This window comes from Epinephelus moara, chromosome 5 (genome assembly GCF_006386435.1).
Source record: "Epinephelus moara isolate mb chromosome 5, YSFRI_EMoa_1.0, whole genome shotgun sequence".
Lineage (NCBI taxonomy): Eukaryota > Metazoa > Chordata > Actinopteri > Perciformes > Serranidae > Epinephelus > Epinephelus moara.
In genome coordinates, this window is record NC_065510.1 from 37,002,022 (window position 1) to 37,014,171 (window position 12,150).

Sequence of the window (12,150 nt, forward strand, 5' to 3'; positions counted from 1 at the left end):
ATTTAACATCCCAATTTTTAATTACTACAGGACCCAACTAGAAATTAGATTTGTGACATGAACCAACGATCCACCATGAATTATTATTGTCAAGATAAGTGTGTTCCAAATGAGGAACATAGCTGCTCAGCCTCAAAAATATGAATCACTTATCAGGTTTGTGGTTCACCATTGTATCATGAAATGAGCAAAACAATCCTGTTGAATAGTGAATAATAACCAGGCAGTAGATGTTACTGGGTGTTGTTTGTTTGCTAATCAAATGACTGGATGTTAACAAAGTTTTGATTGTTTGAAATGTATGCATCAGTAAAATTAAAATTATTTGCAACTCTTAAACCAGAGCTTGTGCTGGATCACCTGCCTGAATAATTCTGTGATGTGAATATTGCTAAAATCACTTAACACTAGTGTCCAACACTGCTGGGTTCATTGCCAGTTATAGTGTGTGCATTGCTGTCTTTGAAAGCACCACTAGGGGGCGTCAACATTGAACAGATTCTGCAAAGCTGTTTCAAGACGTGGCAATGAGCAAAAACACACAAGAGTCAAATGTTTATATCTGACCTGCTTTATTTACTAAAATATATGGACACATCAGCTGCATATAAAAATTTAGAATGTGTTGTAGACGAGCATGAGCATAGACCAGGAAAGAGACAGGATAACAAGGACAGTTTAGAGAAAATAAATTTACAGTTAAAAGGTTTAAAATACACAAACATGAAGAAACTCCACACTTACACAGCTCAACAAAGACGACCATAAAAACAGTCAAACACAACTCTTAAGATCAGGGGAAGGCAATGACTAATGGAGATCAGAGTATACACAAGATTGATTGCAAGAAGTTATTAACACATTTTATGTTCAGTGGTATGGATCCTAAAGAAATACACCAGAGCAAAGTTTCTATTAAGCGACTGCAGTGCAACAATTAGCTGATGAGCTGTTTGGTCCTCTTGTCTTTCTGACGAGCCTTGTCTTGGCCTTTCTGAGGAATGTTGGTGTCACTCTGGCTGAGCGCAGAGCGAGTAACTGTGGACATGCCGTCGACAAACTTTGTCTTGAACAGGACGTTGGCGTTGGTGAACATTCCGTCTTTCAGGGACACCACCACAAACTGCAGGGAGAGAATTAAAAGGTAAGGTGAGTTTTGCTCTTTGATGCTTTCACAACACGAGTAAGAATATGGTGAATGTGTACATGATCGCACTAGTCTAACACTTTATGGCTTAGTAAGGGGGTTAAACATGTGCAGGTGTTTTTCAACACACCTGGGAGTGTCTAAAATGTGTGCGCAGCATCTGTCCGATGTTCTGTGTGTGCGACAGATCCAGGGCGGCGTCCACCTCGTCTAAGATGTAGATGGGAGCTGGTTTGAACAGCAGCATGGCCAGGATAAGAGACAAGGCCACCAGTGATCTGAAAACAAAAGAGGTTGCTCCATCAACCTTCATGTTCATGCTACTAAAACAGACAAAATAATAAACACTCAAAGATCATAAAAGTGCTTTTGCTGACCTTTGCCCACCACTGAGCTCAGTGAGGTTCTCCTTCCAGGTGTTGCCCAGGGCAACCTTAAACTCCAGGCCCTCCAAGACACCGCAGCCCTGGGGAGGAGCCAGTTTGGCAGTGGCCCCCGGCAGCAGAGTAGAGAAAATAGATCCAAAGTCCTTGTTTACCTGCAGAGGAAGGGAAATGTTACAAGTGAAGGAAAAGCAATGGCTTTGTTTTTTTTAAATGTCTGTATGGTTTTGTTGCTTGGTTAAATATTGTTTTGTATTTTTGGATTTAAGTGTATTTTATGTGTATTTATTTGACACAAGTGATGTCTTTGGATGCAAGACAAATTTCAGCTCAAAATTTTAATCACTGATTCTAAAATATAATGCAGTCTAATGCTGTATTAGCTTTAACCAGGTGTACTTAATAAACTGACAACACATAGTCCAATCTTAGATAAAAGAGAGCGACAAATGCAAATGTATGGGAGAAAATAATTTGCTAAAAGAGCACAGACCTTCTGCCACGCAACATTGAGAGCCTCGTTCTTCTTCTGGTCCAGCTCCTCGATGGTCTGCAAGATTTTGGCCTTATCGTTCTCCACGATCCTCTTCTTCTTCATCAGGTCGTTGTACTGCAGGAGGGAAGACAAGTGCGTGGGATAGATGTTAGATACTCAAAGCTGCAATTGTAGTTTTTGCACTTGTGTTGACACAATCTCCCAAACTCTGTCTGCGTCTTTGTCCTCACCCTTTCCTCTGCCTCGTTCAGCATGTTCATGGCCCTCTTGTTGACGTTTCTCTCCAGCTTGGTGGTGGTCTCCTCCAGCTTCTTCAGCCGCTGACCAGCCTCACGGGGGTTGTTGGTCTTAAAGTCGTAAGAGGTGTTGGGCTGGCCGAAGAACTGACGCTCTGTCGCAATCCAGTCGTGTTCCTCCAGCATGCGAGAAACCTGGAGGAAGAACGTAAGACGAGTGGGAGAGAGATGTTTAGAGGACCCTGATCATACCAGATAATGAAGAAACTTTCAGCAGACTCATAGTTAATGGAATTATACTATTACAGTAGAGGACTGACTGAAAAATGGTGTGCGCGCATGTGTGTGTGTACCTTGTCAGCAGCTTCCTGGCTGTCTTTGCGGTGCTTACTAATATTGTGTTCCAGTTCCTTGATCTTCAGCTGGACCTCGTTGTTCTGCTCCCTTATTTTATTGGCCTCTGAGCTCTTACCCTGGGACATTCAATTCATAATTCATTCAATACAAATGATCAAACAAATAGTCACATTTTAAAATTCCATGCAGTCATTAAGAAAGTGAAGTAGACAAACGAAAGAGAAAAGTCAAAGTGTCACAGGTAGAGCGTAAGAAAATGACGTACTCTGCTCCCAGGATTCACTCTAACCTTAGAATAGCCTTTTCCAGCAAAATTAATGCTAACGTTTTTTTTTTTGTTTTTTTTTAAAAACATGGGTACACCCTCTAAAATAGGCTATAGACTGTGTGCATGTGGAATTTTTTTGGTGTGTCATGTTCGACACCACACACACGCTAGAAAACAGGTTAGTAAAAAGCAGGAAACAGCATGGAGGCCTGTGAAAACTTAACAGTGGTTACTTCTTCTTATATATCTCTTACTAATTTACTTCAAACTTGGTGCAGACTAACTTGGATGGATGTGTGAGTGCTGCTTAGGAGGAGACAGACAATATTTTGTGGTGGTACATCATTGCATCTTGCTGGTGAGGGGCTAAAATTAGCGCATACACCCAGGTGTTATGTCTCCGTCAATGCCAATCAGAGCCGGAGCCGATAAATACCTGTGACTACTGAAGACTCATTTGACCTGGGTGTGAATGCTGAATGTAACTGCTCCCATTACGTTTAAAAGCAAGGTGTTAGCGAGTATTTTGTGCAGTGGAAAAGGGGCTAAACAGGGGTTAAAAACCAAAGCATCAAAGGCAAAACCCTGTATTCACCTTGAGCTCTTTGTCCTGAGCCATGATCACTTCCTTCTGTTTGGCCAGCTCCTCCTGGGCTTTACGCACTGCCTCCTGCACAGCAACAGAGAATATGTTATGAGGAGAGGGAGGAAAAAAAAATAACAGTAAACATTTATTCTGGGGATGCAGGACTTTTGGATTTTTCCTGATATCCCATGTTTTTCTAAGTCATTTTGGCCGATTGCCAATATATGTGCAATTGCAGAGAACATCCAGTCTCTTAACATGTCATTATGCCTCTTACTGTGATGGCTCACTGGCTGATGTGGACATAAAATACAATGCTTTTCAAAATGTACACATTCACTGGGCAAAATAAGAAAACTACTTCAACTTAGGTTACATAAACATGCCATGTGTATTTTTATGTGGCATTTTTGCACAAAACTATAAATTTCATCCTACTTTAACAGGCTGTTTGATGCTCTCCATGAGACAATCTGCCAGTACCAATGATGTGCCACTATTATCCTGCATCCCCAATGTATACCTAACATGTGTGAGCTCTTGCAGACAATTTTCAAATTTGGCCTACCTGTATATATAAACACACTGTGAAAGTGATCCCATTACCTTGTTCTGTGATACGGTGCATGCCATGCTGTCTATCTGCTCCTGGATGGCCTTCAGGGCTTCATCTACAGCCTGAATCTGCTGCTCATAACCAGCCTGCTCCCTCCGCAGCTCCTCCAGCTCCAGGGCCACAGCATCAGACTCCTGCACACATGAGCAAGAAAAGCAGCATGTTTGATCAGCTCACCAGAAGCATTAACACATTGTAGCTGTTGAAGCAATGCATAGAGAGGACTGCTGACTGTCTGACTGTGTGTGTCTGTTTGATGTACCTGCTGCTTCTGCTTCAGCTTCTTATTGAAGGCATCAGCTTTGGCCTTGGCTGCATTGAGTTTCTGCTGCGCAGCTTTCAGCTCCTTCTCTCTCTCTGCCTCAGCGTTCTTCATCTTGTTCTCCAGCACCTTGTACTTTTCCTCAGCCCGTTTCTGCACGTCCTTGGTGACACGCAAAGTCTCCTCACTCTCCTCTGGTTAAACAAACACACCACACAATTAATCACTGTATACAGTATGCACAAACTGCCCTGATGAGTTCAGTTATTTTAAAGTGTATGGCTGTGCACGTGTGTCAGTGTTCTGACCGATGGCCTTGCGCAGCCTCTCCAGCTCCTCTTGCTGCTGATGGAAGGAGCTCTGCTGCAGCTTGGCCTGCAGAATCTGTTCCTCCTCCACCTTCAGCTCATACTGCTGCTTCAGCTGACGGTACCTGTGGGGACGAAATTTGGTGAAGAAGAAAATGTAGGAGGTTGGTTAATAAATGTGAGATGATGAAAGCAAGAATACACCAGGAGTATGTGAAAGCAAGTTGAGGGCACCAAGTTCCTGATTTATTTTGTGAATTAATACTTGGAAAATTTAAAAAAACGTGGAAAACAAAAGCCCCACCGATAAAGTATGTATATAAATATATTGACCTTGCTGATCTGTCTGCTTTAATTACATAATTCACATAAGTGTAGGTATTTTGTGTGTTTGTGTCAGGCATACTTCTCTGCAGTTCCCTTAAGGCCGGCCAGTTGTCTTTCAGTATCCTGAAGCTGGGCTTCCTTTTCATTCAGGTTGTCCCGAACCTCCTTCAGTTCCTGCAGGCTGGACAGAACTGATGCTGACTGGGAGCGAGCGCCTGGAGGAGAAAAAGCAGGACAAAGAAAGTACATTAGAAAGTCCACTGCACTCATGACAGGTTCAGAGTTTTAGAAAACAGTGATGAATTTTGAGCAATAATGAAAACATCTGGATATACAGGATAACGTGGTTTGGCATGTTTTAAAGCGACCTCACTGACAAACACATGATCTTTGTTGTTCTCACCTCCGCTCAGAGTTCCCTGTGGGTCGAAGATGTCCCCTCCAAGAGTGACGGTCTTGGTCATCACCTGCTTATCAAAAGCCACTTTTTTGGCGTTGTCCAGGGTGTCACACACCAGCGTGGAGCCAAAGACGTACTCCATGGCCTTACGCAGGTCAGACTCATAGCCCACCAGGGACAGAGCTGTGTGGACGTTGTCCTCTCCAACCTGACAGCGGGGGAGAACGGACAAAGACGAGTCATCAAAGAGACTGTGCATCATGTTTTAAGATCAAACATAAGGACGATTTAATTTCCAAACTGGGCACTGTTTAAATCTCTCACCAGGCTCTTGGCAGCATTCACCACTTTGTCATTGAGTGTCTTGGCAGAGATCTTGTTCAGGGGAATGATGGTATACCTCCGCTGTAGCTCTCCCTTCTCCAACAGTTTTTTACCGGTGACCTGGCAAAGACAAAAATCACATGACCAACTATCCCACTGCTCTGCCAATGAAATACTAAAACATGATTGCACTAAAATAACATGCACACTACCCACTAACACACCCACCTCTGTGTCAACTACAATGTTATAGAGCCGTCCTCCTGCAACAACCTCCAGTCCTGTCGCATAGGTGACATCACGGACTGTGATCAGGTTAGCTAGCAGCCCCTTCACTTTGCTGCGGTCCCATCCTCGCTCTGGGTCCCTGTAAGACAGCAGAAAGCACGTACACGTGTTGAATGATAAAACTCTTGTCAGGGCCCAGGGCAACATGATGAGCCAGTGAATTTTATAAGCAAATACTCTGGGAATTTTCTCCTTAATAAAACTTTATTAACAGGTGTTTCCACCCTCGTATGCATGTACAGTTGTGAGTTTCAATCAGGCTGCAAATTATTATGATTATTCAGACAAACACTCAGATCTGACAAAATCAATCACTAATCTTTAAGAATCAATCACATCTTTCAGCCTCAGAAAGCTTTCATCAAGCTCAGTTAAAAGGATAGTGCACCCAAAAATGAAAATTCAGAGAGAAATTCAGGGAGATATTCTGTGGCTTCAATTATGTGGTTTTTGGACGTTTGAATCTGGGGCACCCAGCCTGCATTAGGTGGAGTTGTGCTGCTACCCACTCTCCCCTTGGATCTCTGCAAGGGATGTGAGGACTCTAAAACTTCACCTGAGCCTCCCTCAGCATATGGGTGAGTAGATAATGGCTGAATATTCATTTTTCGGTGCACTATCCCTTTAAGCCTCATATAGGTGTTTTTGCTCCTTATCCTAACAATAACTCAGTTTTATTTGAGTGTCCCAGTAATGGTGATAGTGTAAGCCAGCATGTTAAATACCACGACCTGTACAAACACAATTCACCAACAAGTGAACAACTAACAACCTCTGTAGTTATGTGTGCAACACAATTTTTTTTCTTCGTATTTGCATGAACAAGTTTCTCTTTAAGTGATGTGCCCTAAGCAGTGAATCATTCTACTTGTGTGGTCGTCACATTAGTAATTATTTCCAAGGATTTCCCAGAGCAGCAATAGTGATCCCAATGTTATAGTTTTTTTTTTTTTTCAGTCATCACAATAGCAGAGTTTTTCAGTATCCCCGAGGGCTAGAGCCCCATCTAGTTATCCAAAATTCCCAGAATGAAACTGGAAAAAGCTGGAATAATTGAAAACACCTGAGGGGTTGTGCAGGGCCTTTAAATTCAGGGTAGATTAATGCATCCTTTGTTTGGAAAAGATGATTTTGCCCTGAAATGGGTTATTATTAAGGCAGCATGATGTGAGGAAACATGCAATATGCTGCTATGTTCAATGGATATTAAAGTGTACTCAGTACTTGACTCTCCTGTAACCAAAATATTGACAGACGGCTGATGTGCTATTTTTTTTTTAGGCACCAGTTCCTCTTTGTCTTTCACACTTTTGTCTGCACTTGTCACACTTTCCTCCTTAAACCATGTAGAGTAGTGAGGCAGGACGAGTCTTATAAACCTCACTCATATGTGTGCAGATTCTAACCAATCAGATGATGCCTGACAGTGAGGGCTCTGTCTGACTGACCACAGCGGTAACAGCATGGCACATATCAGATAAAACAGCGCCTACAGACAGAATGTAATTACTATGTTGTTACTGTATTCAAAGTACAATATCGCAGTCTTTCACTATATGGTTATTGCACAAGTTCTTATTATGTTGCAAAAACAAAACGATACAGTGTGCAGCACTAGTTATCATCAGTTCGAGGGCAATCAAACAAAAGTAAGAACAGCTAGATTTAAAACATACAGTACGGTTAAAGGCATAAGCAAATTCATTCGGTAAATCCTTACTTGTAGTCGAAGCGCAAGTTAGGGAAACGAGACACAAGCCTCTCATAGGTCTCTTTAAGTTTAGAGACCTCTCTGGACAGCTGTCTTCTTGTGTCAAGCAGAGTCTCCTCCTTCCCATCTGGATACAGACAGACATACACACACAGACCTTACACATGGATACGTGATGTACAACATAAAAAATGCTAGCTGCCATGAGTACAAAAGGCTGTCTGCATGCACTGCTCTGCTCACACACAGTACCTTCATAGTTGAGTTTATTCAGCTCAGCCTGTAGTTTCTCCTTGCTGCTTGTTACAGCCTGCAGGCTGTCCTGGTCCTTCTTGTAGCCACTGTCCATCTTTTTCACCTCTGCCTGTTTGGTCTTCAGCTCAGCCTGGGCATGCTTCAGGGTCATCTGGGCCTGAACAGAAACGAGCACAGAGAGAAGACAGATTAACAATCTTTGAATTTGACAGCAAATAAATCTAGTATTTTCTGAACACGGCACAATTTTAGAAACAGCAGGCCTCTGATGAAAATGCATTCATGCCACTGAACATAAATGTTTGTGTTGAAAACTTCCTTTCCTCACCTGCTTTGCCTCAGTATCTGCCTTGCTCATATCATTCTTGCAGGCCATCATCTGCCCAGCCAGTGTAGCCTCCTCTCCGTCCTCATTTGTAGAAAGGCCCGCTGACACAGCCCTGAAATGCTGCTCAGCTGCCTCGAGGGCTGCGTTTTCCTTCTGTCCATCCTCCTGTAGAGCCTGAAGCTGCTCTGCCAACTTAGCAACTTCCTTTTCTTTTACCACAAGCATTTTCTTGTCCTAAGAGTAAAGGAAACAACTGGTGATCAAGCTGTACAAACTGCCCTCATTATATGTGAATCTCAATTGCAAAAGAATTTGTTTTGACCAGAGATTAAACACGTCACACGGGCACACATTAAATTACCTCTTCCATGCTCTTGACAAGCTCTTTCCTCTTTTTGGTTTCATCTTTGACATTCTGTTTTTTCAGGTCAAGTGCGCTCTGAGCTTTGGCGTCGACACGTTGCACATCTGCTAGAGTCTCTTCCAGGGATTTCAATACTCCAGTCACCTCCTTCAAATAAACATCAAAGACAAAGCAACACCTCTTTAAACCAAGAGGGTCATCTGGGGCAAGGATTCAAATCTTCAACAAAATGAACTTCAAAAGGACAAGGACAATAACGTCTTCCAGTGTACCTGGTCTTTTTTCTTCTGCAGCTCCTGAATCTGGGCTGTCAGCTCCTGGACTTTGCTCTCGTTCTCGGCCATGCTTGCTTGCATCTTGGTGATGTTATCCTGCATTACCTTCAGATTCTCTGCTGACTTCAGCTTGGTTTCCTCTGCACACACAAACAGCCAGGCCACGTACAGCCGTGACAAGTGCTGGATCTCACGCATCAGCTTCTGGTACTCTAAGTATGATGAGCGCTCCTGCATAGGGAGAAAGGATATGAAAAAATAGATATGACTAAAAATGAAATGTATCAAGGACATCATGCCATGAAGTGTCAATCACAGCAGGAAATTTTTAAGTTTAGATATTGCAGTGAACCTACCTCTTGGAGTTTATGCATGGTTGGAGTTATTTCCTCATCCAAAATCTTAAAGTGTAAACGAAGAGCAACGGTTAGATATTTCAACATTATTTCCAACTGTATTTGTTTCAGCTGCCCACTGGAGAATGAACACAGATTAGCTAGTCAAAAGCTAATTTGGATATTTAACATACTGTCTGAATCTCCTTCAGCTTGGCCTCTTTCTTCTCAATGGTTTTCTGAGCGCTAATCTTTTTACATTCGTACATCCTGGTTCCTGCTGCCTCCTCAATCATAGCAAGGATCTGAAAGAAAAGAGGTCGTCATTGGAAAACTTGGAAAAGGCAGGACGTGTGTTTGAAATAGTTGATATGGTGAGATGAACAGCATGTGTGTGTGCTTTACCTCTGGTGGCTTCATGTTAAGAACTTTGGTGATCCTTCCCTAAAATATTGGAAACAACACATGATATAACACCCTGCAGAAGGATACAAAGACACCCATGCATACTGCTGCAGACACAAGAATTAGCCTACCTGCATGATGAGAAAATGCGGGTTGTTGACATTGAGGCCAACAGAGCAGAACAAGTCCTGCACCCTGGTGTTGTTGGCATTGACTCCATTGATGAGGTACTTGTTCCTGCCGCCAATTACCACCTAAAAGAACAGTGTATAACAGTTTTTGTGTTAGCATTGCGCACAATAATCTTGTACATCAATTACAGAGACTTCTTTATCTAATGCCAACCTGTCTGGTGACGGTTATCTCATCGTGGGTTTCAAAACCCAGAGGACTCTGGCTTTTGTTGGAGTTGTCAAAAGTAATAGACACAGTGGCCTTGGTGATACCACCCTGTCCATTTTTGTACACTAGGTCCTGGAGGTTGGAGGCTCGCACCTTTCAAGTGAAAATAAAACAAAGACATTAGTTTTTTACAGATACAGACAACTTTATTAATCCCACCAGGGGCAATTGGTTTGAACAGCTTGCATACTTTATACAGACACAGTACACACAATAGGATACAGTAGATAAGATACATGAATAAATAGAATAAATAGTATGCTGAGGAATACATGTCGTAAAAGGAATAAAATCATTATAAAGAATTTAAGAGATGAATAGCAGAGGTAATAAAAGATTTCAAAAAACGGTTAGTCATACAGACAGGTGAGACATAGCGGCGACCTAAGGGCAACTTAGAAAATTCACCTGCAAGCACATGACCAGGAGAAGACAAAATGCTGTTTACCTTCTTCAAAGTTTGTTGGTCACAGAAGCTGTACAAGTCCCTAAGTTTCACTCCTGTGATCTTGGAACATGTTTTAATAATGCTGTACAAGCTGTTTTTATCTCTCAGTGTAAGGCTGGGGAACCAGCAGATAAAGGAGAAACACAAGAGACTCTTGATAAAAGACTGATAAAAACGACAAAGAATAGCAGGACTGACAGAAAAAGAGTTTAGTTTGCGGAGAAGGTGAATTCTCTGTTGCCCTCGCTTCACAATGTCTGCAGTGTTCACATCAAATTGCAGCTTCTCATCAAAAAAGGTGCCTAGATATTTATATGAAGGTACCCTTTCCACAGGTTTACCATGGATGATGCTATCTGCAGCTGGGTTTTTGTTGCGTCTAAAATCAATTATAATAATAACTGAAAATGATAATATAATTTTTGGATTAGGGTCAAGGTTCAACTGTCTTAGATCATAGTAATAACATATATGAATTTATGAAATGGGCATAGTTCCCCTTAAGATTGCCAAAACTTAAATTTGTGATGTCATAGAGTAGAAAGTCTGAAGCTGCTCCATAGACAATGAATGGAGAAAGATGTTATAGATGACAGTGACCACCCAGAGTAATGTAATGGTAAACGGGTACATTTCTGTCGCAGAACTGAGAACATTTCGATGGGATAAAGTTCAGTTGGGTATTAAAAAATGAAAGCAAACATTCAATTGGTCCACAAAGTCAGGCTCTATGGAGCAGCTACAGACTGTAACGTTAACCCTGTAACATCACAAGTTTGACACTTCTCTGGCTTCTGGCTTTGACAGAGAGTAGCTCATGCTCACAAATAACTTACTGTTTTTATTTTTTTCGGCCATATAAATAACATGTCGGAATTCTTAATTTAGGTGGTATTTTCCCCTTTAAACTTTCAAACGTGACCCGTTTTCTTGGCATGTCTCTGGCTAGCTAACGTTACGTTAACTGTTTTGCTAGTTAACGATAGGAAACTACCATACCAACCTCTACAATATGATTGATTTAAGGTCACCGCTTTGATAAAGCTTAACGACTCTATAGCCAATAACACACTTACATGGCTGAGATTGGAAATGCCCAGAAGGAAACATATCGAGTCCAAAATATTGGACTTTCCGCTGCCGTTCAGTCCTGTGATGGCGTTAAACAGCGGGTCGAAGCCGTTGATCTCCGTCCTCTGTGCGTAGGACTTGAATCCTTCAATAATAATAGACTTGATGTGCATCTTTAGGTTGTCCTCTGCCCGCAGACTCCGGAGGCAAGTTTTGTGTCTGAATATTAAACCGGTAACTTAAAAGTTGAAGCACTAGGTTTCAGCCCAGTGTTGACAACCGACAACACGCAAAGTCCTTCTCTCTTCTAACTTGAATTTTGGCGGCAGGCAATGGAGCCGCTAGTCTGTCCTCTCCGTGCCGGGGGACGGGAGGACAAAATTTAAAGTATCTCAACACGATGTGTGCACATATTCAATACATATTTCAACATATAACTATGAATGACTCGGAATTCAAAGAGTGTACGCAAAGAACACCGTTTCATATATTTTTTTAATCCATGTTTATTTTTCGTCAGGCAAATTTTAAGGCTACTAAATGGTCCTTGTGGCCTGT

General features: G+C 42.0%; 1 protein-coding gene across 1 annotated transcript; it reads right to left on the minus strand.

Annotated features, from left to right (window-relative positions):
* Nucleotides 1-561: 561 nt before the first annotated feature.
* On the minus strand, nt 562-11,913 carry smc2 (structural maintenance of chromosomes 2). The gene is made up of 25 exons (XM_050045104.1): nt 11,598-11,913; nt 10,017-10,166; nt 9,803-9,925; nt 9,672-9,710; nt 9,461-9,571; nt 9,288-9,332; nt 8,929-9,162; nt 8,654-8,803; nt 8,293-8,526; nt 7,962-8,121; nt 7,719-7,836; nt 5,939-6,077; nt 5,711-5,830; nt 5,390-5,594; nt 5,066-5,201; nt 4,660-4,784; nt 4,352-4,545; nt 4,080-4,223; nt 3,483-3,557; nt 2,616-2,735; nt 2,257-2,457; nt 2,024-2,140; nt 1,525-1,685; nt 1,278-1,425; nt 562-1,123 (listed from the first exon to the last, which is right to left on the minus strand). Exons 1-25 carry the CDS (start codon nt 11,763-11,765, stop codon nt 938-940), a joined length of 3,603 nt encoding a protein of 1,200 aa, XP_049901061.1. The 5' UTR covers nt 11,766-11,913; the 3' UTR covers nt 562-937.
* Between the last annotated feature and the right edge of the window lie 237 nt (nt 11,914-12,150).